Source organism: Zosterops lateralis (assembly GCF_965231275.1).
Source record: "Zosterops lateralis genome assembly, chromosome: 18".
NCBI classification, from domain to species: Eukaryota; Metazoa; Chordata; class Aves; order Passeriformes; family Zosteropidae; genus Zosterops; species Zosterops lateralis.
In genome coordinates this window covers 3,112,888-3,140,887 of record NC_139778.1, presented here as the reverse complement: position 1 = coordinate 3,140,887, position 28,000 = coordinate 3,112,888, and the positions used below count along the sequence as shown (strand labels likewise).

At 53.2% G+C, this 28,000-nt stretch overlaps 1 protein-coding gene across 1 annotated transcript; it reads left to right on the top strand.

The window, feature by feature from the left end:
- Position 1: 1 nt before the first annotated feature.
- Positions 2-28,000, top strand: MXRA7 (matrix remodeling associated 7). Its single transcript, XM_083874368.1, has 6 exons — positions 2-503; positions 588-617; positions 7,417-7,512; positions 9,297-9,357; positions 13,156-13,255; positions 26,936-28,000. The coding sequence occupies exons 1-6, from the start codon at positions 24-26 to the stop codon at positions 27,048-27,050; spliced, it is 882 nt and encodes a 293-aa protein (XP_083730494.1). The 5' UTR covers positions 2-23; the 3' UTR covers positions 27,051-28,000.

Here is a 28,000-nt window from a genome sequence, read left to right as displayed (position 1 = left end):
GCGGGCTCCGGCGGCAGGGCGGGATGGACCTGCCCGTGGACTTGTACCTGGCCGTCCCGCTGCTCTTCACCGTCCTGGCCCTCGTCCTCGCCTCCGTCTTCCTGAGGCTGCGGGGCGGCGGCGAGCGGGCGGCGGAGGGGCCCCGGGAGCCCGCGGCGGAGCCGGCCCGGGAGGGCGGCCCCGGGGGAGAAGCGGCGGCCGCGGGGCCGGAGGACGAGGGGAGCCGGGTGTCGGTAGAGGAGGTCGGAGTGGGAGACGATGAGAAGGGCACGGTCGCCGAGCAGCGGGACGCGGCGACGGAGCCGGGCCCCGGGGCCGAGCCCAGCCCCGCGGCGGCCGAGAGCATCCCCAGGCAGCCGCCCGAGGAGCCCCGGCAGATCCCTGCGGAACCCCGGCAGATCCCCGAGCAGCCCCGGCAGATCCCCGAGCAGCCCCGGCAGATCCCCGAGCAGCCCCGGCAGGTCCCTGCGGAACCCCGGCAGGTCCCTGAGGAGCCCCGGCAGGTCCCCGAGGAGCCCCGGCAGGTCCCTGAGGAGCCCCGGCAGGTCCCTGAGGAGCCCCGGCAGGTCCCCGAGGAGCCCCGACAGCCCGGGCACCGGGAGGATGCGGAGAGCAAGGTAAGGCCGGCTCCCCGAGGAGCCTCAGCCGGCACCGCCGGGATCCCCTCAGCGTCCCCCCCGTGTCCCTTCTCCATCCCTCGGTCCCTGCGGGTGGCGGGGAGGGAGCAGCGCTCAGGGTTTCCCCTGAAATAAGAGAGGTCCCGGCAAACCGCGTGTTTTGTCTTGGGGTGGGAACAAGCCCGTTGTCCCTGGGGAAGGCAGCGGTTTGGGGAGTGTTTCTGGCTCCTTCCCTTCCCCGTTCCCCAAAGGAATGCTCCTAAAAATAATCGAGAAAGTGAAGATTTAAGAGAAGAGACGCGCGTGTCAGTGTGAGCCTCTCTGTGTGCACATCTCACCCCTGGGAGTGTTCTCCTTTCCCCAGAGCCTACCCAGGTGCTGGGGTTTGTGCGTGTGTTTATTCTTCCCGTCCGCATCCCTTTTCTGTGGGTCACAGAAACTGTCCCTGTGCCGGCGCGGGTTCCCTGCGCTGTCCCTGCCTGCCCCACTCCTCCCCAGCCCCAGCAGGGCGCTGGCCCCAAGCTCTGACCCCGGGCTGAACTGGGGGGGCTGGGGGCGGCAGTGATGTCTATAAACATCACATCTATAAACGCCCGGTAAATCCTCCTCCTCCTCCTCCGGATCTTGTTTAAAAATAAAAAGGTGGCTCAGTGTCCATGGGAAGATCTTGTTCTGCTCTTGCCCAGCCTGGACGGGACCCGGTGACAACCTGAGGCACCTGAACTCCCTGTGTTGGTGGTTTTCTCCCATGTGGCCCCGTGTCCAAAGGCCGGGAGGGGAGCACTGGGGTGGCTCGGGAATGCGGGAGTGTCCCCGTGTGCCGGCAGCGTGTTCGGGCCGGGGCGGGCAGGGCTGGGGCCCAGTCACCTCCTGCCTATTCTTAGCAGCATTTGTAATCCTCAGCAACTGTCTCCAGGCTGCCGGGCAGTGCGTTGACAGCCCTCGCCTTGGAAAGCATCTCCAGTGACTCACCGGATAGCCTTGGGCAGGTCCCGGGGGCTTGCACACCCTGCTCTGTGCCGTGATGCTCTGCAGCACCCAGGGGTGACCTGCACTCCCTGTGCTCCTCAGCACGTCCCTTGGTGGTTTTTGAGCCTCGGAGCTCTCCCTCTCCCCTTCCTGGTGCCCCTTGCCCGTGGATACAGCTCCCGAGCAGCCTTGTCCCTTGTCCCAGCGTCCTGGAAACCACATCTGCTTCTCTGCCCTGTGATTTATTGATGCCTGTGAGGACCAGGATCTCTGAAGAGCTCCTGGGCCACCGTTAGCCAGCTGGGTCCTGCCTGGGCCAGCTCAGCACCAAAGTACTCAGCAGCACCCATTGGGACACATGGCTGGATCCAGGGCTGCCCGAGCCCACAGGTTCTTCTGCTGCCAGCTCACATCTTGGGAATGTTTTCCTCCCCTCTGGCTGCTCTTCAGCCCTGACTTCTTTGAGCTGGCACTGCTGCAATGCTTGTTGCCTTCAGAGAAAGGCTCAGCTCTGTTATCCCCACTGGGCACAGGTGCAGTAACAGGGTTTTGTGTGCCTGGAATGAGTTCTTGCTCAAGAAACGGGGAGTTCTGTGTCCTCCAGAAGCCTGGGTGGGCTCTATGGGGCTGGGGCTCCTCAATGCCCTCAGCCCCTCTTACAGCAGAGGAAGCACTGGAGCTGTGTAGGTTCCCTCCTGGGAAACTGTTCCCCCAGTGTGTGAGCAAGGCAGAACAAGTCACCCTGGGCCCGAGCAGCATCCCTTTGGGAAGGACAGGGACCAGAGACGTGTGATTTGGGTGGTGGGGGGGCACAGTGGGAGGAGGAGTGATGCCTCTCACTGCTGAGTGTGTGTTTGGGAGCTGTGGCCCCATGATCCCGCAGCTGCCAGCGCTGCCCGGCCGGCCCCGGGGCTGGGTGGCACAGCCCAGGCACCACGAGGGACTACGTGCACTTCCAGCAGGCACCACACACGTGTGGCAGTGCCCAGCCTGCTGATCCAAGGGTTGGTGCTGTGGGCAGAGTGGGAGAGACCATCCACAGCTCTGCAGCACCTCCCTGGTTTTGCTCCCTGTGAACATCCTCAGAGCTGCTTCATCCTTCCCCTCCTCCAGCACCGCTCAGACCCAAGCCCAGCAGATACCACAGGCAGGGGTGGGACGGGCCCTGGGCAGAGCAGTGAGTGCTTTGCGGGTGGCTGATGGAATCGTTCTCTTTCCAGCCTGTCTTGGCTCGGCCGAGGGCTGCGGTCCCCTGGTGTGACTCAGCAGAGGAGGCTCCAGCCCCTGTCCGGCTCCTGCAGCCTCAGGGCTTCTCAGTACATCAGCAGGCAGAGGACTGTGCTTGGCACTCAGACAGCTTTCTCTCCTTATTTATTTTCTCTCCTTATTTATTTTCTCTCCTTATTTATTTTCTCTCCTTATTTATTTTCTTTCCCTCCTGTTTGCTTAGCACGCACAGTGCCAGGCTGGCTCGCATTGCCCGCAGCCATTAACCACTCGACCAAAATGCTGATGGATGAACCCGCCCAGGGAGAGCAGCCTGGGTGTGTTAATGACGGGCTGGAGCCCTGCATCCCGCTGCCTTCTCCTTCCCTGCTCCCTGCCTGTGCAAACTGGGATCTGCTGGGGCAGCTGCATGTCTCAGCCTCCCTCCTGTTTCCATCTCCTGCAAGGCTGGTAAAATCACTGAAATTGAAGCCTCCCTTCCCTTCTCTGCAGTGACCAGTTCATTGCAGCATCGTGCTCAGGGCTACAAAAGGAACCAGTGGCAGAGCAGGGAAAGGAGACCAGGAGTCCTTGTTTCCCTTAACTGCTGGTAGTTCCCCTTGTCTCTGCTGGCTCCCATCACTGAAAAAAAAAAAAAAAGCTTAATTAGTCTGTCGTTGTCTGTTCTCATCCCCATCCCCAGCTCGTTAATGGATGAGGCAGTGCTGTCAAAGCAATCCCCTAATGAAAAGCTGCTGGGTGGGAACGGCAGCGACGCTGGGGCTGTGGAGCGTGGTTCTTGTGAGAAACGGTCAGAAACTTCAATTCCCTAATGAGCCCTTCTGTCCTGGAAGTGGCAGGTGGCAGGGACCGGGCAGGGTTTTCAGTGTTGGACCAGAGCCACGGCCGAGATGCCTCCCTGGCCAAAACGTTCTGGAGATGGGGAGGGTGAGTGGGCAGTGCCAGGGCACAGCAGCCTGGCCGGTTTGCCAAGGGTTAATTGCAGCTGAGGGCTTCAAACAGAGCAGGGGCAAGTGGGTGACAGTGGGGAGAGGGGACAGGCAAACCCTGCCTGAGCAGGGCAGCCTGTGGGGCTGTCACCTGCATAGCAGAGACACAAAGGCTTCATCTGTCTCTTCTGCCAAGCTCCTGGTGCTTTTTCCCTGTTCCCCCACCCCAATCTGTGCCCCCTGTGGGCTCCCTGTGCCTCTGGACACACCAGCAGCACAAAGCACCCAGCTCCCACCAGGAGCCCTCTTTATGTTTAAAAAGTCATCATTTCCCCCTCTAATACCTCCTGCTCGCCCTCCCTGTGCTGGAGGGGAGAGAGTGTCTAATTAAGTCTGGCTGTAATTGGCAGCTGTTCAGGCTGTGTCTGCACAGACAGCGGGCTGGGACAGGAGCTCCAGTGTCCCACGGTGCACTGGGGAGGGATGTGGTGATGTGCTACCCCCGTCACAGCCTTGGCAGCAGCACTGCCAGGGAATGCAGGGCTCCCCACCCAGATCCCTGACTGCTCAGATGTGCCCAGCTCTCACCCGGAGCAGTCTGTGCCAGGGACAAATGCATCATCTCTTGCAGTGGCTGGAAAGTGGGAAGTGAGACAGGACGTGTGTCACCCCCCAGGGAGCCTGTGCATGTGTTGTGCCTGCCCTGAATCCAACCATGGGGCTGGTGCTGGCATCTGGTGTGGGGCACTGAGGCACTGGGGTCTGTGTTGTGTTTCCTACACGGGCTGAGGAGGTTGGGCTGCTGCCCAGGCCCCTGTGGGCTGGGTAAAGCCTTGGGAGCTGTGCCAGAGCCAGAAAACTGCTGGAGCAGAGGCCACGAGGACTCTGTGCCTCCTGAAGTGTCCACCTGTGTGAAGGGCTGCCAGGAGAGGACCAGCTTTGGGTGCCACTGCTCCCAAGGATGGCATCCAGCTCACCTGGGCAGCAAGGGGTGTCCTGGTGTGGTGTTGGCATTCCAGAGGCTGTAGCAGAAAGGAACGAGACAGCTGATGTGACCCTGGAGGAGCCACACTGGGGTGTGATGGTGCCTGTAGGGATGGGGGCTGCTGAGCTCTGGGACACACCAGTGTTCTCATCACCAGCCCTGGCACTGCCTGACCCTCATTAAAGGCTGGATGGTCCTGGAGCTTCAGAAATGCTCTGCCCACTCTGTGGCTTGTCCTTGCCCATAGCAGTGAGAGGGGAAGTGGCAGGAACAGATGCTCCCACACTTTGGGGGGCTCAGACCTGCAAAACGCCATCTCCACATGAGGGACATCCTCTCCTGGCACACCAGAGCTGGCAGGACCATCCCAGGGCTGGAAAACTACTCTTGTTGTGCAGCTGCTTCTCTGGCCAGCGGGAAGATGGAGAGCTCCGGCAGTGGGTGAAGGGGAGCTGCTGACAGAGCAGCTGCTTTGCTCTGCTAAACTCTGCCCAACATTATTATTATTATTATTTAGTCTTTTTTCAAAGGTTTCTCCCTTCCCCTTTTCTCCTGGCTTTTTCTCTTTCTGGCTGGCTCTCTCTGTCTGCTTTCTTTCCTTCTTGCAATGTCTTGCATCAGGCTTGGAGCAGAAAGTGCAGCCATAAATGGCAACACACAGGGCCCAGGGGTTTAATCCAAGATAATTTTCTCCTCTTGCTTTGCAGCCTGAGATCTACTCTTTTCCTGAAGCTGAAGCAGGACACTTATTTGTCCCCACCCTGCCCATAAATGCCAGGGCCGTCCATGAAGAAAGGATGAGGGACACATCGCCCCCAAAATCTCCTCTTTTCCTTTCTGAGAAAAAAACACATTGCTCCGAGGGGTTTGCCCCGGGGCTGGAGGAAGTGGGGAGGAAATGGCCAGAAATGAGCTGAAAACCAGATGATGCTGCAGTGGGAAGCCTGGCTCCCATCTCCCATCGGCTGGGGAGGGTTCAGGGGTGGCAGAGCCTTGAGGGGGCATTTTGGGGTCACGATGCCAAGCTCCTCTCTCTGAGCCATCCTCCCCTGGAGACGCAGGGTTGTCACAGTGCTGGCTGTGTCCAAAATGCCCCTGCAGCCTTGTCCTCGCCCTGCTTTGGTCCAAACCCCGGTGGCAGAGCCAGCGCGGGCGCCCCGCTCGTGGCCATGGAGCTGAAGGGCAGCAGCACGTTTGTGATGATCCAACAAACGCTCCGGCTCGGCGGGCAGAGCTGCCAAGCGCCAGGCAGATGGATCGCTGCCTTGTTATTGAACGTGGATGACTTGCTGGATTTTTAACCCTGGCCTTTCCGGAGCCCCGGGCAAGCTGTGCCCAGGTGTGATTCAGACGTACCGGGGCAGGCCGGGCTGGCTCCGTCCGGGCAGGGAGCGTTCCCAGCCCTGCGGTGCCCGGGGCCAGGCAGCTGCCGCTCACCGCGTCCCCCCGGCTCGGCAATGAGATCTTTGTTTGCCGCAGCAGCTGGTCGGAGCGGCCCGTGTCAAGTCTCCTCCAGATGCTCCCGGATAATGACATGCACGGCTCCCTGCAGTGCTGCTTCTCGCTTTTTTTTTTTTTTTTTTTTTTTTTTTTTTTCTTCTCCCTGCGGGGAGGTTTTCGTGGCCAGTGTGCACCGGAGAGATGCTGATTTGTGGGCTGCTGGACACAGCACTCAGGTCCTTTCTTCTCCAGTTGTTCCTTCCTCACTCACAGCTGCTCAAAACTCTCTCTGCATTTCCCCGGGCTGTGCTTCCTACAGAAGAGCAGTGCCAAGGGTGCCGTGGTGTCCTCTTTGCTGTCCAAGTCTCCCAGTGTTGTCCCAAGGCCTTCCCTCTCCCTGCTTTGGCTGCAGGATGCCAGGACAGCAGCACCCACTGGCCATGGCAGGGCTGAGAGCTCTGAAATTCGGGGCTGCTCAGGCAGAGAGGGCTCTCCCCTCCTCTCTGGCTCACAGGGGCTGCAGGCACAGCCAGGCTCCAGGTGGGGCTTTGTCATTGCTGGCATTTGCAGCCAGCCCAGGCTCTGGTATTTCACTGCAAGGCCAAGGGACACGGTGTCCCTGCCCACACATATCCTCCTCCACAGCCCTCCAGGCAGAGCAGGGAAAGCTTCATCTGTGAAGGTTTTGGCCAGGGAAATCTGGCTCTGAACGGGGCCCGAGGCCATCCACAGCTGCTGTGGGGCTGAGAGGGCTGGGAAGGCCCAGCCCCAGGACTGCAGGATGGGATAGGGAGGTTTCCAAGGGGTATTTGCCTGTGATGGAGAAGGCAGCTGGCAGAGCATTAACAAACTGAGCATGTCCTCTCCCTCCCTGCTCCTCCTGAGCTGCTGCATCAGCATCCCGGGGAGCTGCCTGAGCCCTGCCAGGACACACGAGAGCCCAGCCTGGTGCTGGCAGAGCCTGTTCCCCTCACTGATGGCTCCTTGCTCTGGTCCCATCCCAGGGGCTGGGGCTGCCACAGAGAGCAGCTGGTGAGCTCCAAACCCTGGCTGCAGGGCTGGGCCTGGAGGTCCCTGGTGTTCCTCACTCCACAGCCATGTCATGGATCAGAGGCAGCACAGGCTCAGGGCAGGGTGGGCTCCTGGCCACTCTGGATTTGTCCCTGTGTGCTGAAGCTGTCAGGGCAGGTTGGTTGAGCACAGGGAGGGCCCAGGGGTGTTTGTGCTCAAAGCTTTTTCCCTTTTCCAGATACCACCACTGGGTGCCTCACCTGGATCCAGCCTTGGGCACACAGGACAAGCAGAGGACATGAGTGGCCACGCAGCACTTTCCAGCCATGAAGAGGTGTGTGGGAGGGAGGGTGGCATGGCACACAGTGTGCCAGTGTCCCTGAATGGGTGGCACATTGTCCTGGGGTGGCAGTGGCCATGGGGAGGGGGGCAAAGCTTGCCTGTTCTCCCCTGATGGGGTTGGGTGGCCTCTTAATAACTCAGCCTATTTAAAAAAGAAAAAAAAATGTGTCCCAGCCTGGCATCCCTGCCTGTTCCCTCTCTGCTCCCATCAAGTCTCTCTTCCTCTGTGTTGGAGCAGATCTATTTTCCTTCCTTGGAGGTTTGCCACCCAAATTTTCTGCTTGTTCTCATTGTTAAATGCTCAGTCCTTCATGCCCAGGCAAGGAAGAGGCTAAAATCTCCTTCCTTGGAGGGAAGGAGCTTCTGGAGGGCTGGGTCTCCCAGGGGATGTCCCAGCTCACAGGGAGAGATGGATGTGATGGAGAACTGCTGCCCTGGCTTGTGGCTGAGTCACCAGAGCTGTATCCCTTCCCTGAGGCCACTCCTTTGGGTGCCTCCCCAGCCATCCTCAGGGGAAGTCCGAGTGTCCAGTGGGAAGTGCCCATGTTTGGAAGTGTGGCCCAAAATAGCCATGGCTGCAGCAGGTGGGGGTCTGGGCGGCATCTCCTTCTGGGGAACAGAGTGGCCAGAGGAAGCCAAGGGGCTGTGAATAATGCACATTCCTCCCCAGTGACAAACCAACTCAGTTCTCTGCTCCAAAGCTCTGCACTGCACAGCCAGCACTCGACTCTGTGCATGGCCCTTCTTGGCTCAATACCATTCCCCTTGGATCTCCTTCACCCCAGCTTTTCCCATGTGTCCCTTGATAATGAGAGCCTTGGCAACCTCCCTCCCTGCTCCTCCCCTCTCTGCCAGGTTTGCCCTTTTGCCAGCCCATGGGATGCCCGGGGCCAGGAGGCTGCAGGAGGACACCCCAGGGTGCTGGTGACTCCTGGGTTTGGCTCACAGGGGTTTGCAGCAGGAGCACAGGGCTGTGCAGGAGGGAATCACTCATACAGGGGCTCTGCCCTGTGTCCTTGTCTTATCTGCAGAGCTGGAGTGCTCCCTTCTCTCTCTGCTTGGAGTTTCTGCACAGGATAAGGAATCTGGGCTTTATGAAGTTTGTTGTACTTTGTAGAAAGGAACCCCAAAACTTCCAAAATTGCTTTCCCTTTAAAAAAAACCCTAAAACCTGTTGTTACTGCTCCCACCTGTGCTCCAGACACCAGCTCTGGATGGCTCCTGGAGGGGTCCCAGTACAACCCCCCAGTGCTGCCTTCAGCCCCTGGGCCCAACTGGTGAATGCCCCTGTGTTTCAGAGCAGCTGCTTGGCCCGTGGCTGCAAGGTGGCTTTGGCTGGGGATCCACCTTTTCCTACTGCCAGGACAGTGTCCAAGCCTGGCCTGGGGGCACACAGAAGTCCCTGAGGCTCTTGGCTCAGTCCCCTGCCTGTCCCTGGGCAGGAGAGGTGGCAGGAGTGCAGATGGGAGGAAGGTGCTCAGGCACAAGGCTCTTATTAAAAACCTTAATATCTCTTCAATTATGGGGAGGCACTTGCATTTCACGGCCTTTGGGTGGGCCAGATCACTGTGACTGACTAGTGAGAGGAAAGCAGACTAATAAACCTCACTCATTAGTGAGCATCCTTTTGTCCTGTTCCTTGGAGGAAGTAGGGAAGGGGTGCCCAGCCCTCTCACTGGATCTCTGGGCTCTGCATCCCAGCCCTGCCCCAGCCAAACATGGGTTATTCAGCACAGCACCTTCTCCTCATGGCTGTTCTGTTTTTAACTCCTCCAGGAGGAAGAGGTGGACTCAGAAAATGAGAAGCTGGTGGTGAGAGAGCCGGAGGATGAGGATGGTGAGTGCCAAGCAAGCCAGAACTCTGCAGGGTCTGGACAGGTCTGGAGCCCTGAGTGCTTGGGGATTGTCTCCTTCCTCCAGGAAATTCCTACCCCTTCCCCAGATGCCCTTGGGCTGTTTGCCATGGGGTAGCTTTGTGATGCAGCTGCTTCAAAAGCTCCTTGCTGCATCCAGGACAATCTCCAGGAGCTTTAGTCAGAGCCACATTTAACTGATTAGCCAATTAGTTGATTGGAAAATGATTAATTGACTAATTGGGGTGACAACTGCTGCACTCCTAAGAAAATGAAACAGATGGTGCTGTGTGGAATGCGTGTCTGAAGGGGACCCTGCTCTCCTGAGCAGCCCTGGAGGGGCTGGGATGGACCAGAAGTCCTGGCTTGGGTGGCTGGAGCAGCAGGAGGCCTCGGGGTGTTCTCCCTTCCCTGCCCCACTTTCTGCCTGCCTGTTTGAAGGTGCTGTGTGGCAATCCCCCAGCTCAGGAGGATTATGCCTAATGCCACAGAGAATCAAATTTTAATCCCAGTGCCATTCCTGCAGGGCGGGGGAAGCGCCTCTGGAGACGGGGTTCCCAAAATACACCCGTTCCACCCCTTAGGATTCCTCACAGCACTGGTGGCTGGGGATGTCACCATGGGGGCTGTGGGAGGTCTGGTTTGAGGACTGATGGGTGTATCCTGCCAAATAGATGCTCTGCCAGTGTGCTTCTGTGGGCTCAGCTCTGTGTTCAGGGCTGCCCTGGCACTGCAAGGCATTGCTCCAGAGGGACTGGGAGAAGGTGATGGCCCCTGGCTGTGAGTCCACTGTGTCCTCCCTAAGCACCTCCTGCAGGCAGCCCCTAGCTCCTCTCCTGAATTATTCACATAATTTCTGAAGTATTTTATAGTAGGGCTGGGCAAAGTGATGGCCCAGGCTGATGAGGAGACAGTGAAACACAGCTGGGAACACCAGCAGTGCCCTGGGATCAGCCCTGCTCCTCCTGCACTGTCTCCTGCATGTCCTGGCCCCACTCAACCCATGAGCAGAGATTCCCCATGGGCATGTGGGGACCCTGCAGGCATCTGTCACCAGCCTGGGATGCTGCCCTGTGACCAAAACCATCACTTTGGGCAGGGAGCTGGCAGGGATACCATGTGGATCACGCCAGAGCAAGCATGTTCAGAGGCGAGGTGCTCTCTTGGGGCTGCTCTCACTCTGCCAGCTCAGGGTCACAGCACTGGCAATGCAAGGACAGAGAGATGAAAGACAAATGTTTTCTTTAATATGAACTCATGGAGGCTCTCAGTAAGTAGGTCACCTCCTATTCCTGAAGTGTTTTCCCTGTCTACATGAAAACCCAGCCTCCCATTTTCTGTGTGTTTCCTGAAGTTTGTTTTCAATCTGCAAAGAAAGTTCCTGAGCTCAAAAACAGCCAGAGGTTTCCAAAGCCACACACTGTCTCCTTTTTTTAATCACACCGTGTAGGAACGGAGATGGGGACCCTCCTTGCCTCCCTCCTCCCTTATTATTTTCTGGTGAGGTGGCAACTAAACTGCTCTTTTTTGGGCCAATCTAAATCCCAAATCTCACTTGATTTGGCAGAAAACCACTTGAGGGAAACAATCTTAATTGTCCTTGAAATCAGTCGAGCTTTACAAAGGTAATGAACAGCTACTGCTCTGCACCAGCATAAGGAACAGGATGTTACACCCTCTTTTTAATTTTTTTTTTCTTTCTCCTAATATCTCCCAAAGCAGCAGGCAGCTGAATTTTCTTTCCATGCACTTTTATGGTCACCCAAAGTGCTGATAAGCTGCAGCATTACCACTTGTTTCCAGCTGGCCAGGTTTGTTTGTTTGTTTGCCCCTGGGGAGGATTTCCCACCAAGGGAAGTGGAGTCTGGCCAAGCTGAATGTTTGGGGCTGCAGACCAGAGCTTTGGGCTGCTTGTGTTCAGACATTTGTGATGAAGATGGATAAAGGGTTTGCGTCTCCTGGGAGCCCCAACGGCATTTAGGGATAAGAGAAACACTCCAGAGCAGTAATTGAGCAGTAACCCACCAGGACTTCCCAGGGAAACTTCTCAAGATCAGGAACCTGGAGATGTAAAGAAGTGAGGAAATGTGAGTATGAGCAGGGGGGAGTTCTCTGTGAAATTCCCATCCCACTCCCATTGTTCCAGGCATGGTGACTCCAGTGAAGCCTTGCTGTGCTTGTTTCTGACATCTCTGGTTTCCCCACTGACAAAATCAGGCTCTGACTTGCCTTTTACAATGGGGTCCCCAAGGTCTGGCAGCAGCTGAATGTGGACACGAGCTTGGGGTTGGAGAAATTCCAAAATCCAGGTATTGGACACAAGGAGAAAAATCCTTAAGGGCAGTATTGATTGGAAAACAGAGGGAAGCTGGTGCTGAATCCTGCATTTGAGGAAGGGAGGGGAGGGGCTGTGAGGGTTTTTTCATTTGGGCAGGTGGAGGAGGAGAGACAATCAGGAATATGGCCACAGTAGCAGTGGAGAGTATGGGAAGGGGCTTCCTGTGCTCCTGGGGACAGAGGATGTGTCCATGTGCTGTGTACAAGTTGGGGCTTTCTCTCCTACCATGGGAGTTTCACCCCTTTAGGGGTCCTGCTGCTGCTGGTTGGTGTCATCCTGGGTACTGCTTTGTGGATAATGGGCAATTTTTCAGGGCCATGCAGAAAATCAACGAACATTTTCCTTTTGTGCACCCCTTGGAGGCATCCCCAGGGCTCTGAGGGTCGGGGGAAGCAGCAGACGTTTCTGGGAGTGTGGAAACCACAGTGCTGGATGGCTGGACGTGAAGCAGCCAAGTCCTGCAGTCCTTGGGAGATAAAGGCTCTCAGATAAGCAGCCCATGGATAACCCACAAGGAAGCAGATCCTCCTGGGCTGCCTTTTGGATTGACCTCCCCTCCTGTTGTTTTCTCCCATCTGTAGGAAGATAAAGCACAAGAGAGGTTTTTAAAAGCAAATAGTGCTCGAACAAAATCCGATTGGAAAAGGATCGGCTTTGGCTCAGACTCTGAGCTTTGGTGCTCTAATTAGCACAGGGCTGAGGCTGGTGAGCCGGGTGGGAGAGCACCCAGGAGAAGGAGACCTTGGTTTCCTCCTCAGGGCTGGTGACAGAGGGACTGTGTTGGTGCTCCTGAGGCTGCCTTGGCTCAGTGCTGTTTGCAGCCCTGGGATTTGTGATGGGGCATCTTCTTTTCACAAGCTTTGTCAAGGGCTGCAGGAGAGCTGCAGGCCTGTGTGGCCTGGGACAGCTCTGCTTGTGGCAGCATCCATGAGCCCCAAGCTTGGGAAAGGGCCCCTGGACTAGGGGAGGGAGGGAGAGAAGGAATGCAAGTCTGGAGAGGGGAAGTGGAAAATGCTGTGAGTTAATCAGGGCAGGATTAGCATGTCTTGATAAGCCAAGATGGGTCTGCAAAGCTTTGAATCCAGGGAGAACAATGGCATATGGTTCCTGTGCTGTGGGATTTACTTGGATCTGCTTCCAGCAGGCTGCTCCCTCACTGCAGTCCTCTCTGCTTCCAGTGCTGGCTGTGGCCAGGCTCCTGCCATCCTCTGGCCAGCAGCACCTGGGCCCTCCTCTGAGATCCACACTGCCTCCCTGACAGTGCCCAGCCTTTCTGGAGACTGCAGCTGACTCAGGAAATGTGCTGGGGTGGCCAGAACATTTGGGGTGCAGGAGCAGAGGTCAGAGAGCACCCCAAGGGAACAGCCCCACTGCTGTGGGTTGTGCCTCTCGAGAGGTCTCTGGTTCACAGATCTCTTGCTCTTTTTTTGTCTCCCCTCTCCAGCTGCAGATGAGACGTTTTCTTTCAAATACAGTCCTGGAAAGCTAAGGGGAAACCAGTACAAGTCAATGATGTCCAAAGAAGAACTAGAGGAAGAACAAAGGTAAGTTGAGCTTTCTTTTTCTTTTTGCCCAAGCCCACCTGGCTGACATGCCCTTGGAGCAAGCTGGGTGTGCTCAGACCTCTCTCTCCCCACACTGCCCTCATTGCTCTGGAGTTCCAGGCCTCTCCCACCCAGGAAGACATGAGAACAAATAAAGTCACACTGATTTAGGGGATGGAGGCACTGTGCCCCTAAATACCTTTGGAGATCCTCTGGATGTTTAGACCAAATTTTCCAGCTGATGCAGCTGGTGTATTTGCCCTGATCCCATTAGTTCTGTGCTGATGTGTATCTGTTGAGGGCCTGATCTTTGGCTACTTCCCCACCCTTGGCCCTGTGGATGGTGTCCCAACGAAGGGCATGGGCAGAGCTCAGAAACACTGGGGCCGGGTGAGGGAGTGAGAGGTTCTAGAGCTCGCTGAGATGGGGCTGACACTGAAGTGTCCTTCCCCAGGGCCGTCTCCTCAGCTGGACGTGGTGGGGTTTTGCCAAGCAGTGGGCCTGGTGGAGATGGAGAATTGCCCATCTTGCACTTCTTGCTGAGGTATCCCCCTGAGCCCTGCATGAAGAAAGGTCAAACCTGTCCTGTCACTTAAAACAAGTTAGATTCCCCAGCCTACACAAGGAATAACCCCACAGCTGAGGGCTCTGCTGCAGGCTGCTCCCTTACACGTGTCTGCAGCTCACACCCCTTCCCTGAGGGTGAGTTCCAAGGAACCGATTTCCCAGTGGTGGCTCAACAAGCCTGGGGGATGGTATTCTCTCCACTGCTGTCCCAAGAGCTGTAGGACCCAGTTCTCCACCCAGAGGTTTGCAGAGAGTGATTTAGGGGCATTTGTCATGCCTTGCCTGTCAAATCACGGTCTAAGTACCACCACAGCTGGCCTAGTGTAGGGAACCAAGCAGAAACTTGAGTGCAGGAAGGAAGGCAGGGATGGGGGGACCACACCTGACCCCTGGCTCAGGCATCTCCTGCTGGCAAACCTTGCCTTGAGGCTCTTGGGCAGCATCTTTGTGATGCCACCAGCTGGGCTGGCTGAGGTTTATCTGTGTGAGGTGAGCAGGGCACTGTGGTAGGCAGAGTAAATCCAGAGACCTGCCCTGCTCTGGGGTCAGCAACAAAAATGAGCTCTGGTTTCCTCTGGCACGGGCTTGATTCTGCATTGGTGGCGTCAGGAAAAAATGTTTGCTTTCTTCTTTTCCATGTATCCTTTCTGGGCCTGAAGCCCCCACCTTGTAAACTGCTGACAGGGCTGTGAGTGTCACTGTATTTTTCACTTGGGGAGGGTGGAGGGGGATGAACCAAGTGAATGTCAGGGACACCCCTGGGGCTAGATGGGATTTGCTCTTCAGGGTCCTGCTAAACACCAATGCAAAAATCTACCTGCAGCTGGCAAATTCAAACCCTTTGCACCAGCAGCTCCATCTAAATCAGCTGAGCAATCACTGCTTGGGTTTTCAGGGACAGGAGTCCTTCAGGGCCTTGGGCTGGTTCCTGTGTGGCAAAAAATGCCCTTGTCATCACCTGGGGACTCTGAGGGGACATTGCCCAGGGAGAGCAGTGGGATGGGGGTTTTGTACTCAGGACTGTAGAACAGGCTCCAGGGGGTGATGGACCTGCCTGGGCACATGGCACCGCTCAGGCACCGCTGCTCTTGTCTGTCTGGGGCAGTCCCAGGGCAGGACAGTGCACTCAGAACTGATGGACAGTGCCTGGGCTTCGTGTCCCTCTCAGCAGCTTTCCCCACTGAGGGCCACTGGCGGACGTGTTTTTCCTACTGCTCCTTTATTTTCTTCTCTTCCGTATTTGTGTTGTTCATTTCTTTAAGGCAGCTTTGTGAATTTTTTTTTTTTTTTTTTGTCTTGCTTTGTTGCTGGCTTACTTTTCCCCCCCTCAAATCTTCACTGCGGCATCAGCAGCTTTTCATTGCAGGCCTCGCAGGTGGTGCAAGGGGGCAGGGCTGCTGCCAGGTAAGCTGGGAGAGCTGAGCACAGGCTGCCTCAGCCTTGTCCTGCATCCTTCTCCTCGCCCTTCCACCCCTCTCCCCCTTTCCATGAGCCCCGAGCGTGCTGCTGACCTGCTGTGACCCGGGTTTGCCACCTTTATGTTGCAGGATTGAGCTGACCTCTGATCTCACATCTCTGTAGCGAGTACCTTAGGTCCTCGGCCACAAACATTCTTGCAAATCTTTTTGGTAAGGACACGCTGTTGCTTAGAGGTAGCGGTACCACTGATAACACCTGCTCGTGTCTTGGGTTATTTTGTTTTTGGGTTGTTTTGAGCTGCAGTTGGTTGCCTGTCCCACCTCCCTCCCCACCTGCCTCCCCTTCCCTCCTCATAACAGATTAATGAGTCCACTCCCCTCTGCCTCCATCTCACCGTCCATGAGCACCACAGGGCAAGTGGGGCCTCTCACATTTGGATGCTCACCTCTTCCATCTTGGATGCCTGAAGCTGGACATCCTACAGCCACTTCTTTGCACTGATTTGGAAAACTGGGGCTGCTGCAGAGTGGGTGGTTAGTCCTGACGTGTGTTACCAAAACTGAGACAGGTTTAGTTTAGTGACTTTTAGCCCTGTGACTCCTCCAGCTTTCCCATGGACCAACAGGTTCCCATGTGAAGCAGCTGGTAAGAAACATCCCAAAAATGCAAGTTGGTCCTCAGAGGCTATTTGTTGTGTAGCTCATAAGTTTGAATTTTGGGACTCTGTGATTTTGGAGATGCCATTGAAAATATTTCTTGCCTGTTCCAGGAGGATCTGAAGGACTTCAGATGGGAGAGTACAGGCATGCAATAGATTTGGTTATTTAAGCAAAAAAACCCACTTCTGTTCTAACCTGCATCCCTGCAGAAGCTGTGGTTGTCCTGCCTACAATTCACTAGAGTCTTGTGGCTTCCAACTGATGCTAAATCTGGACTAAAGAGGGAAGGAATGTGACCTTCACTGAGTGATGCAACTTCCTGCTTCTGGTGAATTCAGCCTTAAAAATTAGAGTTCTCAGTGAGGGAGGAGGACAGTAAATCCTGTTGGCAGATACATCTGCTGGGGTGGTGGCTGTGTTTGATCACACCTGGTGGGTCACCAGTCCTGGAACAGAAGCACGCAGCCTTTGACCCCCCTGGGGGAGAAAAAACAGTCTGGGCAGGAAGGGGAAGAGTGCAGGGGAAGGATGCAGCCCTTGGTCCAGTCAGCACAGCTTATTCCCAAATCCTTGTCTTCTGCACCTGAGGCTTTTGGCCATCTGTTGCTACGGTGCAAAGCTGTAGCTCAGGAAACGTGAGTGGTGGTGATGCAGCTGCCCCTGCTCAGACAGGGCTGAGGTGTGTGGGTGTGGGACACGGCCAGGCTGCCTGAGAGGTGTTGTTGTCCTGGCTGGGCAGCTCCTGTGGAGGAGGGAGGAAGAGCTCCCCAGTGTGCCTGCACTCGTGGATGGCTTGGGTTGGTCTCTGCCAGATGCTCTTCAAACCTCCCTTAAGGTTGAAAGAAGTTAGTGGGGATTTTTTTCTGTTAGAAATTACTATGCTCGGGACTCTGCTGAGTGTTGACAGCTGCAGCAAGGTTCCACTCCTAATAAAAGAGAATACCATAGGAGAAATGGCTCTCCTGGGGCTCTGCTTTCAGTTCTCTCTTTCCATGAGGCAAAACAGGTCCCAGCCAAGCCTTGGTTGGCCTCAGTGCTGTCAAGGGGTTGAGCTGTCTGTGCTCTCTCCTTGTCACTCTTGGCTAGGTGTGTTGGTGGGAGAAAGGAGACCAGATCCCATCTGACAGGCTCTAGAAAGGTCTCTCCTCTCTGTTCTCTCTCTGGGATTGAGGAAGAGGTGGGGCTGAAGAGGCAGATGCTGTCCCATGGCAGACCCATAGATCAGGGTCTGATGAATGGCACCAAACTGCTCTTGGCAGGGGCCCTCCTGGATGGAGCAGGAGATCCCCCAGACCACTGTCAGCCTCTCAAAGAGTGCAGCAAAAATAGCATAGCTGTCCAGTTTCCCTGGCTAATGGGCTCAGTTCCCACAGCCAGGTGACCCTTTCAAGGAGCAAACTCTCCTCCTTGCCTCTCAACCCTCTCCTCTCACCTCCTGGCCAGCCACGGATGGGTTGAGGTGACACTGTTTGAATACAGACTGTGTTTAAGCCTAGGGCTCAACGGCAACTTGGAGTTCATGCAAGGGGAATTGGATGGTTGTAAATATCAAGCTCAACCCTTTTCTTAGTGGTAATTTAGCAATGGAAACCTGCCTCCTTTCCAGCTGGGTTCAGAGTGCCTCTTGGTTATGGGACACTGAAATAAACTGGGCTTGGACCCTGGAATTTCAGCAAGGCAAGGTAGACCTTGGTTCTAGGGAATGTCAGAGAGCAGAGACTTTCCCCTGCTCTACAAGGCATCCTGAATGAAAGTGGGATGCAGCTGTGGCTTGAGGGACAGCCATGCTGAAGACTGAATTTTAAATGAGACAATGCTGGTGATGACAGCTCTGGAGCACACAAGGGCAGCAAGCAGCTGCAGAGGTTTAATGACTGTGTTGACAGACCTTGACCTATTTCAAACATCTCCACTAGTAGCCATCCAAAAATAGGTGGGTGGACAGGGCTAGGGGAGGTTGCATTTTGGAAGAGCTGTCCATTGGCATCTGTCCCTGTCCACCCCCTGCATTGCCATCACATAACCCTGGCCTGCCTGCTCGCTCCCCTCCCTGTACAGCATGGAAACTCCCTCTCTTCTGCTAACCTTCCCCCACCCAGTGGCTTTGCTGTCCTGTCCTGTCCTGTCCTGTCCTGTCCTGTCCTGTCCTGTCCTGTCCTGTCCAGCATGGTGCTTCTTTTGGATGAGGGAAGCTGGTAAGTTTGGGATTTGGCTGGGGGAGGTTATTGTTTGTTTGCTTCTCATCTTCTGCAGCACGATAGTCATCCTGGGCTGAGGGAGGAGGAGTAGCAGCAAGGGCTGCAGAGCCCAGGGCCATGGCACTCTGCAGGGCAGGGTGGCCACTGCTTTACTGCAGCCACCAGCCACGGGGATGGCACCAGCCATGGGCAAGGTTGCTTCCAGCTGCCAAACTCCCAGGGCATGAGGTGTGTTTGCTTCCCACCTGCCTCTTGTAGTAAAGGGCACTTTATGTTTGGGGATCCCTGCTGAGCTTCCCCTCATGCTCACTCTGTAGGTGCCCAACTCCACTCAGATGAGGAGGAAGTCTGCTGGTGGCCTGGTGCTGTTCCCTGCCTCCATATCTCCGGGGAAAACGTCCTCTGACCTATGAGATGTCAGTGGACTGGAGCCCTGGCCCTATTTATAGTCATGATTGAGTCACGAATCCCCAAAAGCTTTAAAAACAGAGAATCTCAGGATGCCTCCCTCAGAAAGCCAGGGAAGGGGAGGCCAGGAAGCCCCTTCCCAACTCCTCCTCTCCCATCCCAGAGAGGAAACCCTTGCAAACTCCCCCGTAGCCTTTGCAGGGTGTGAGTTTCTGACCCTGCTTTGGCATGAGATTTTAGTTGAGACAGCAACTCTGCTTGAGCCCCTGGGGATTTTTTTTGGCTCAGGTCCTGAATTGTCCTGGCTTGTGGCTGCTTCTCTGTGTCTCCCTCACCCAGCGCTCATGATTTGTCTTCATCTGCTTCTGCTTAACCTTGCGCAGCATGGGCAGCTGGCTGTTCTCTGCCTGCTAACTCCCTGGGAGCCCTGCTCTGCCTGTCCTGGGCTCCCCTGCAGCTGGGAGAGACCCAGGGATCCAGGGAATTGGGGCATCTCACCAGGCTGGGAGCAAACTAGTGTTCAGTGAGCTGGAGAACAAACATTGAGTGATGGAGGAAAGCACAGCCCAGCCTGTCTGTGGCTTTTCCCACTGCTGTGGTGTTGGCTGGGGTGGCCAGGAGTGTTGCAAGGGAATGGGCATACGACTGATGGATGAGCTGGTCAGGAGCCCAAGCCACTTTCCTGGCTGTGCTCTGGCCTTTTCAGCTGTTCCTGCTCTGGCTGGAAAATGTGGGAATCTTCTGCCTCAAAACAGTTGTGGTCAAAGTCTGCTGGGGGTGATACAGCCCCTGATCCCACTGACTCCTCACCAGCCCCTGTCCTAAAGCCAATGAGACTTGTGCTCCCTGGTCACACTGCTTCTGGCAGCCTCGAGGCACAGTAGGTATTTCCCAAAGCCCAGTGCACCTTTCAACTTCTCTGTCCCAGTGGAGGAATTTCAGATTTGTATTGATGAAGCTCCTTTTGGTGCCTTTCACTCAATCCCTTTTCTCTTTTGTAAGCACTGTCTCCCTGTTCTGCATTTAAGTCCTCTATGTGTTTTGCTGATTGGCTGAAGCAACTGACTCACACTTTTGGGATCACCACGAAGTCTTAGATTTAGTGTGTCATTCCTCATATTCTTCCTGCAATACCTCAAGAGTGGGTTATATTCACCACCAGAAATGAGGTGTTAGCTGTCCCCATGGTAAAGGAACAGGGTAGTGGTGATGGGACCATCTCCAGCAGTGAGATGGGAGGGAACTTCTTGGGGAGATCTCGACCACCTATTGCCAGGTCTGCCCAGCATTAAAGGCTTTTATTCCCTGCTCTTCATCCTCAAGGGTCAATACTAGTTTGGACTGAGAAGAGTCTGGAGCCAGGTTGTTGTCCACCTTCCTTGCCAGAATTTCAGAACAGAGGACTGATGGTCCTGACAAGGTCCTGAGCCAGGGAAAGGAGCTGGGAATGCTCTGTGCTCCTGAAAATTATCTTTTTGAGTGAAACTATTCCTGAAAACAGCACAAGTAGTAACAGTAACAGTAGGATGCTCTGGGCTCTCCTTAGAATAAGTCAGGACTCCTCTGGAAAGCTGAAAGTCTTTGAATGGGCCACAGATTTCCTGACTTGCTGTGGATTTTTGCACACATGAGAGACAGATGCACATGGGAATGCCACCAGTAACCCCTGGTTTTCAGAGCTGAGGTGTTGTCTTCTCTCAAAAGTAAAAAGCCTTGGATCAGTGCTGTGGGTGAGCTGGAGCAAAGGGAATGCTCCTGAGACCACCAGAAGGACATGTAGTCTCCATGCTTCTTTAAGACCTTCAGTCCCTGAGCTGCCCTCATATTCCAGGACCTGCTTTTGTCTGGGCTCTTTGTTCTCCAGCTTTTCCTTGCACAGAACCATGTCCAGCTGACAAATCACACAATTCAGTGACTTGGCCATTGGCTTGGGCAAGAACAGAGATATCTGGATAATCTTTATCTGAAGAAAGGATACAGCTTCTGGCAAAGGATGACCCTAACCTGGTACGATTGATGAGCTGCTGGGGGCAAACATGCTGATCCAAGGAGAGTGGAGAGGGGGGAAAAGTCAAGGATAAGAAATGCCTCAAATCTCTGGGCCTCCAATTCAAGCTAATTAAGACTTTCAGGTTCCATGGCTGAAATGCCAGAGCTTCTCAGCCTGGGGGGTTATATGGCCCCAGCGTCCCAGAGAGGGACTGCCTCATGCTCTTTAGTCCAATTCCCCTCACAGCTTGCTCTAGGACCAGAAAAGGGTATCCCTGTTGTGCAGATGGGAATTTCTGGCTCTGATGTACATCCTCCATTAGAGTCATGCTGGTTTTGAGATCTTCCCACCCCAGCTGTCAGCCTGGCCCTGTGGAGATGAATATCCTTGTGAGGGACTCATCCACCCCCTCTGACATCCCACATCCCTCCCCACTCCAACCGCAGCACGCTGGAGGGGGCCTCCCCTCTTGGGCCCCCATGGCAACGAGCTTATGCCCTCACACGTGAAATCTGATTATGCTTGTGTGACTTGAGTGGGATGATCCGCTCCTCAGCACCGTGAATCCCGCAGAACGATTATCCACTCCGGAAAATTTCCTTTCTTTGTCCTGATGGGACAGCCACTGAGCCTCAGCAGTGTTGCTCCAGTAACTCCAGTCCCATGTGATGCTTCCCCCAGCATCTCCCATCCGGGATCCGGGTCACCAGCTGCTGCTGGACAAGGCAAGGTTTTGCAGAAGAGCGAGGAAGAAATGAGGCTGTTTCTCACCCTCACGCCACGGCTGGCAGGAGTAGGGGATATCCAAATGTGGCTCAGATGTTATGGACTGTGAACCTTATTGAATCCAGGAGGAATGAGGCTGGGCTGTGTCTGTATGTGTTTTTAGGGTAGATGATGAGTGTTTTGTAGCTTCCCTCTGCCCCAGTGCAGGTCTCTGTGTCCATGGGCAGCTGTCGAGCCTCTGCTGGGTGTTTCCTGATGTGGATGGTTCACCCTGGAGAGATGCTGGGGCAGTAAGGGCAGAATGTCTGGAAGATTTCAGCTGAGAACAAGGGGCCATATTTTTTTAGACCTGGCTCTGCTAACAAGATGTGGAGGGAGTGCCTGGATGTCCCCACACATTAAACACACCTCAGCCTCCTTCCCTGGGACACTGGGAGAACTTCCCATCAGAAGGAAGTGACCTGCAGCGAGTCTGGGGATTTTACCTCCTTCCCTTGAACAGAATCTGTAGAAAGACTGCAAAAGGTCAAGCAGTTCAGGCACACTACCCTGTGAAATCAGCACTTGTTCCTGGCTCATCAGGCTGCAGGTGGGAAGAGGAATCTGGGCTGGTCAAGGGTGCCAGCAGCCCTAGGAGGCTCTGCACAGGACAGTGAGGCAGTAAACCCCGGAGTTAATTAGTTTGGTTTCTCCAGTTCTTATCAGTAGCTCAGAAGGGTTGTAACTTAGCTCAGTGCCAGACAAGAGGATTTGCACTTCCGATTGGGTTTTGACCATCCTGCTGCAGTTGATGAAGCAAAGTCCTTCTTACAGGCATGAGGTTTGCAAGCAGCAGCTTGTCCTGCCCTGAGGGGGAAGCTGCCTTGCCTTCCTCCAGCACACACACACACCGAGGGCTCTCCCTGCTCGTTTATGTGAATAATAATGAACCAGCCTGAGGGGTGAAATGACTGAAATGATTTCTCTCCCTGTTTCTCTTTGCAGACCTGAAGACTATATGAAGTTGTCCCTAGCCTCCTCCTAAAGGCATCCCTTGGCATCATTAAAGGCTTGAGAGAAATACCAAAACCAACCAAACACACCCATAAGAGAAATCCATAAACCCTCAAAACTTGGGATCCCCTCTTGGTCTGAAGTTGAGTTCTTCAAAAACTCCACTCAAGTTTGAGGATATCCTGTTGTGTGGCTCCACAGATGGGGGCTGGGCCCAAGCAGTGATTTGAGTTGTGTTTGGGGGACTGGGAAGAACCTTCCTCCCTCTCCCCCAAACAAAACCCAAAGTGAACACTAAATATGCAACAAATCTATTAGTTGTGTTTGCTACATATATTAGGCCATGAAATCCATGTTGTTCCTTTCCTGGGGTGAGCAAACCATAGCTCTGCTCTCAGACCAGCTGGGACCTTGTACCAGAATCTCAAGTTGTTTTGTCCTGGGGCCAAACTCCTCTTTATTGCTGGGAGGTGGTAACTGCCTGTGATTTGCAATGTTGTCCAAAGCTGCTTCACTCTGAGGGATGGAGGAATAAAGTGGGGTCCATGTGAGGGATGGCAGACAATGGCTGGGCTGACTCAAATCTTGCTTCTGTAGTTATTTTAGCAGAGAGCTGATTCTTTAGGTAGACAGGAGACTCAAGAAGTGACAAAGTTTTATAGTTTAGCTGTTCCACTTGTAGTGAAGAGACCACACTTTGGCTACTGTTATTATCTGCATCCTCACATTTCCCTACTCCAGTTCCCAAGAGGAGAGACCCAAGGAGGCAGCTATGGCATCAGGGGTTCCCTCTGGCTCAGGATGAGACAGTGGAGGTCCTGGGAGAGGCACACTCCCCGTTCCTCTGCCTGCTTGCTGTTCCAGTGGCCTCTTCTCTTGCTGGTCCATGGGAGCCAGAGCTCAGCGTTGCCCCTCAGCTCTGTCACACAGAGCAGATGAATTTGGCTGGTCACATACTTGGTTTTAAATCAAACCCAGCTCGTTTTTGAGAGAGAGAAGAGGGTCCAAGTCCTTTAGTGATGTAGAAACACCAGGCTGGGTGGGGATGTGCCCTCCAAAGCTTCTCTGTCACTGCCTCTTGGCTAACACTGCAAACATATCAGGAACCCAACAGGCTGCTTTTTTTTTTTTTTCCTTTTTAATTCCTATGCAGACAATACTTGAAACCTTGTACACAGTTGTCCTTTCCAGCGCCTGGGGTTGGCAAATTTTTCATAAACTGGCTCGTTTTAAGAACAGCAGGAGGCTTCAGCTTTAGAAGAGGCTGGGCTGCCCCTTCCCAGCCGACAACTGCAAGCGTGTTCAGTGGTTTGCATATGAATTTAGGCACATCTGGACCCTCTGCTTCAACATCCCGCTGGCACAGCCGCTGTCTCCCCTCGGTGCTGGCTGGCTGACTGTGTCCCAAGCACCCAACTATGCAAAGAATGCCTTATATCCGTTGTGTTTTAAGTTACATGGCAATATGTACATCCAGCAAAGTCGGTAGTTAAGTCCAGATTTTTTGCTAGTGGCAGCAAGTCAAACTCTTTCTTCAACTCAAATGGCTGTCTGGGTATTTTTTACTTTTGTTTGTTTTTGTTTGTTTTGTATCTGATGGTGGCTCTTATACAAAGGACTATAATTCTAGTGGCTTGAATCTGTAAAAATTGCCTTTGTTTGGTCCAATAAACCTTTGAATAGTTTATTTGGTTTGTGCTTGTTCTCCCTACCTCCAGCAGCTTGTAACTTCTTCCTCAAGAGATTTGTGTTGAAAATCTGGATTTTAGGTTAGAGGTACATTCTGCCCTCCTATGACTTTTATCCCATAAATGATTATATTCCCATAAACGATCAGAGGGAAAATCAGGGATATTCCCCTGTTTCTGCTGAAGCAATGCAGTGTTGCAGCAGGATCCTGGTCTTGTTTGGCTGCAGAGCAATTAACAACATTCCCAATGCAGAGCTCTGCCCAGGATTTCAGCTGCTGTGGACACTCGTGGTGCTTAGCAGTTCCTAAACCCCAGATCTCTAACATACCTGTGGCTCACTGCCCCAAACCTCCAGCCAACTGTAAAAGTCCTGGACTGAAATGTCTAAAAAGAGCCTAAGAGAGCTAAGTATGCAAATATAATTGCCTGTGAAGAAGAATTAGGCTGCTTTGAAAATCCTTAATTAATCTATTTTGTTAGCAATAAGTAAAATTCTGTTTGACCTCCTGAACCCAAGTAATCTTGAGGACAGCATTTATGAGGAGAGAATGGTTTTATTTGTGAATGGAGTATGTTTGATCTCAACTCATCAAAAAAAAAAAAACCAAACTAAACCAAGCTGAAGCACTACAAGGTTGTTTGGCATGGTCCCCTCTGATAGGAGAAGCTCCTCTTCAAAGACTGTTTCATGTTTGTGGTGCCTTATTCTTCCTTCCCAGGCTCTTTTCTCTCTTTATCTTTGTTTTGGTGTCCCTTTGTAGTAGATTATGTAGTGCAAAGAAGTAACAGCAGTAACAGCTCATTTTTCTATTTTCCAAATGCACAGTCATGATATTTAAAGTTGAGGGGAGAGCCAAAATGCATTGATGTTGTGTTTCAAAAAAAGAGAGTGAATATGGTCTGTGATCCTGATTTTGGAGACAAGGAAATGAGCCTTTGGAGAGGTTTCAGCAGTGCTGATGTCTGTGAAATAAGGAGTGAGGGATGCAGACCTGTGTGAGCACTCCCAGCTGGTATACACTTTAGACACAGGAGGCCAAACTGTGTATTGAATTTCTCCACACCAGACTGGCAACATGCCCTCTGGTGCCCAGCAGTGATCTAAAATAAAATATTGATCACTCATGACCCTGCTTCCCTCCCTCTTGTCTGGAAAGGGCAGCTGGATGCTCTTCCTGTGAGCACAAAACATTACAGAAGAAAAAGACAAATCCAGCCTTCCATAAGTGAAAGATCATTATCAGGGTATGTTTGGCTGTAGGACCATTTTAATTGCATTTTAATTGCAATAGAAAAGAACTGGCAAATGAGCTTGCTTTAGTCAGGATCTGCTTTTTTTCCTGCCCTGTTTACTTCAGCAGTGCTGAAAGGACAGGCTGCTGTTCCTGCTTCTGCTGGGGCTTAGCCCAGGAGAGGGGAAAATGCAGAGCAGAAGCTCAGGAGCAGGGGAAGAAGGTTCCTCTGCTCATTCCTGGCTGTCTTCCTCTGATCTTGTTTGTGGTGTGGTGGCTGCTGGTGTGTTGATGATCTCCTTTCTTTCAAGCAAAGATTGTGCCCTGGTTTTGCCTGTCAATAGTTATTACTACTCCTCCTGTTACTGGAACAGCTGATAGCTCATCCACACAGGCCTTGCAGGAAGACTACCCCAGGTTATCCAGTGGCGTGCATTTAAATGGATTAATTGAATGGTTTAAAGTCCTGTGTGGGAAGCTGGTTGTGGCAGGGAAAAGGACTCTTGACAGCGTGACCATGTGGGAGTAAAAGCCAGATTCTGTGTTTTAACCCACGGGAGGTCTAAGGGTGCTGAACAAGTGGGAGGAGCTGGGATTGTGTCAGGTCTGTGCTCTGAGCTGTCACTGAGTTCTGGCCTCACATTCATGCAGGGACAAAATGAGCCCTGAAATAACAGGAACTACATCTGCCTTGTTAGAGCCACAAAGCACCACATCCCCATTAGTTCTTTTCATCTCCCACAGGAGAGTCAGGAATGAGATGTGCTAGGCAATAGAGCAGCCTGATCCCAATCAGGTAGGAGTCTGGCAGTGGGAACATTCCATCCCCCAGCCAGCCCTGCCTGGAGCCACATGCACATTCATCTTGCCCCAAAAGGGAATTTTGTAGAGTTACATTAGTTCATGAGCTGCCTGCAAACAAATGGCACTCCTGTGCTGCCCAGCCTCCTGTATCCCTGAGCAGTATAAGTCCATCCCTGAGCAGTGATGAGCAGTATAAGTCCTCCTATAAATAAAGCCCTCTCACAGATACCAGTTTCACGGGATATACAATGATTCAGGGTACACAAAAATCAAGATATCTTCTGTTAGGGGGAGAAGGGTGTTAATCATCTACTATGGGAGTGCCTTGGGGTTAAAAATCTGAGCTAAGTGGGCCACTGGTCAGCCTCTGACCACCTCTGACCACCTCACTGCTGGACTGGCTACCTGAGTCCATCTCACCACTGGACCGTGGCAGACAAACTCAAATCAAGGCAAACTCCTATCTGTGATCTTATCTTCCAATGGCTGATTAAAGTCATGTCCACACTGGGAGGTAGTCTCCTCTCCAGTTTTAAGTTAGGATATACATTTAAAATTTAATAGCTATTCCTGAATTACTCTGTATCTACATCCTCTCACGACAGAAGGAAAGCACACTGGGCTGTTGGATCTTAATCCAGGTTCAATATGGAGTCTGCTAAACTGGGACATGTTTGTCTTATAAAATTCCACATGCCAAGTTATCTTGAAAGTTTGAGCATAGATAAGCCCTAAGGAGCTCCAAAGCCAGTGTTAAAGCAGGCTGGTTTATCTCCACATTTGGGAGCTGCAGAGAGACGTGCAGGATGATGGGATAGATGGGAAGGGGGAGGAAGGAGAACCAGAGGCTATCTCCGCCTTATCTCACACGGACAGATTTCCTGCAGCCAGTAAGGTTTGTACTGTGGCCTGCCTTTGGCTCTGTGTTTCATTTGACAGTGGTGTTCTCGCTCCTGGACTGGCTATTCCTACTTCTCCTTTTCTTCTCAACAGGGTTCAGAGAGAGCAGCTGGCTGCCATCTTCAGACTGATGAAGGAAAAAAGTGACACGTTTGGAGAGATGTCTGAAGGAGACATGAAGGAGCAGCTCAGACTGTACGATATATAACCCTGCAGCCAGGGGAGGCTGTGCCCAAAAGCCATCTTGGCCCTTGTTCTGCAGGACACTGGAGGCTCTAGTGCTTTAAAAGTGTCTCAGTAGTTATTTTGCAGTTCCAGTTTGTTTTGCAAACACATATAGGCCTATGATATGTATTTCAAAAGACTTGTAATTCCTCAGCCTTTTAATCATTTTTCTTTGCAGAGCTATCATCTCATACAGTGATTTTTACTTCTTTCTGGCTGGGTCATTTGTCTCAGTCCTACAAAGCAGGTAAACTCACAACTTTTCTTCTGGCCATGCTTTATGCAAATGAACTTTCAAGCCTAGTTTCTCTCAATGTGACACCTGAAGAAAGCCAAAGATGTTAGGTGTAAAATGGATGAAAATAATAGAATAACTCAGGTTGAAGGGTCCTGTAGTCCAACCTCCTGCTAAAAGCAGCATCCGTTGTGAGACCAAGGTGGATTACTCAGGGTAATTACTCCTGTTGGGTCTTGAAAAGCTCCAAAGATGGAGATTGCACAGCCTCTCTTGGCAGGGAAGCTTCCAGTCCTACAGTTAGACAACAAACAGCCAAAAGCAAGGCACCAGTGCTCTGATCTGGGGCATGCTGCCCCTCATCTCCCTGGAAGGAACACTTCATCCTCCTTCGTGCTGGCTTTTGAAACCAATCCAGATTGGTTCTGGCTGACCTCACTGAGATCATCCTCACGCCTGAGGGAGCAGCAGCAAACTCCAACCTGGAAACACAAACATCTCCTTGCCTCCTGACACTGGTGAAAGACCACGGAAAGGCTGCTGGGTTTATCACAAGGATGGTTGTGTCCACCTCAGATCCTGCTCTTCTCATGCAAAATTATGTGGGAAACTACATATTTAGGAAATCTCTGTGATTTTAACAAGTATTTTGAACAGTCTTGATCAACCCTTGGTGGTTTGAATAGAGTAAATCAATG

Excerpts from the sequence above, each read along its gene's own strand:
- MXRA7 (XM_083874368.1), top strand. The coding sequence starts at position 24 with ATGGACCTGCCCGTGGACTTGTACCTGGCCGTCCCGCTGCTCTTCACC. Across the intron at positions 7,513-9,296 it reads CACTTTCCAGCCATGAAGAG|GAGGAAGAGGTGGACTCAGA; the intron begins GTGTGTGGGAGG and ends TAACTCCTCCAG. Across the intron at positions 9,358-13,155 it reads AGAGCCGGAGGATGAGGATG|CTGCAGATGAGACGTTTTCT; the intron begins GTGAGTGCCAAG and ends TCCCCTCTCCAG.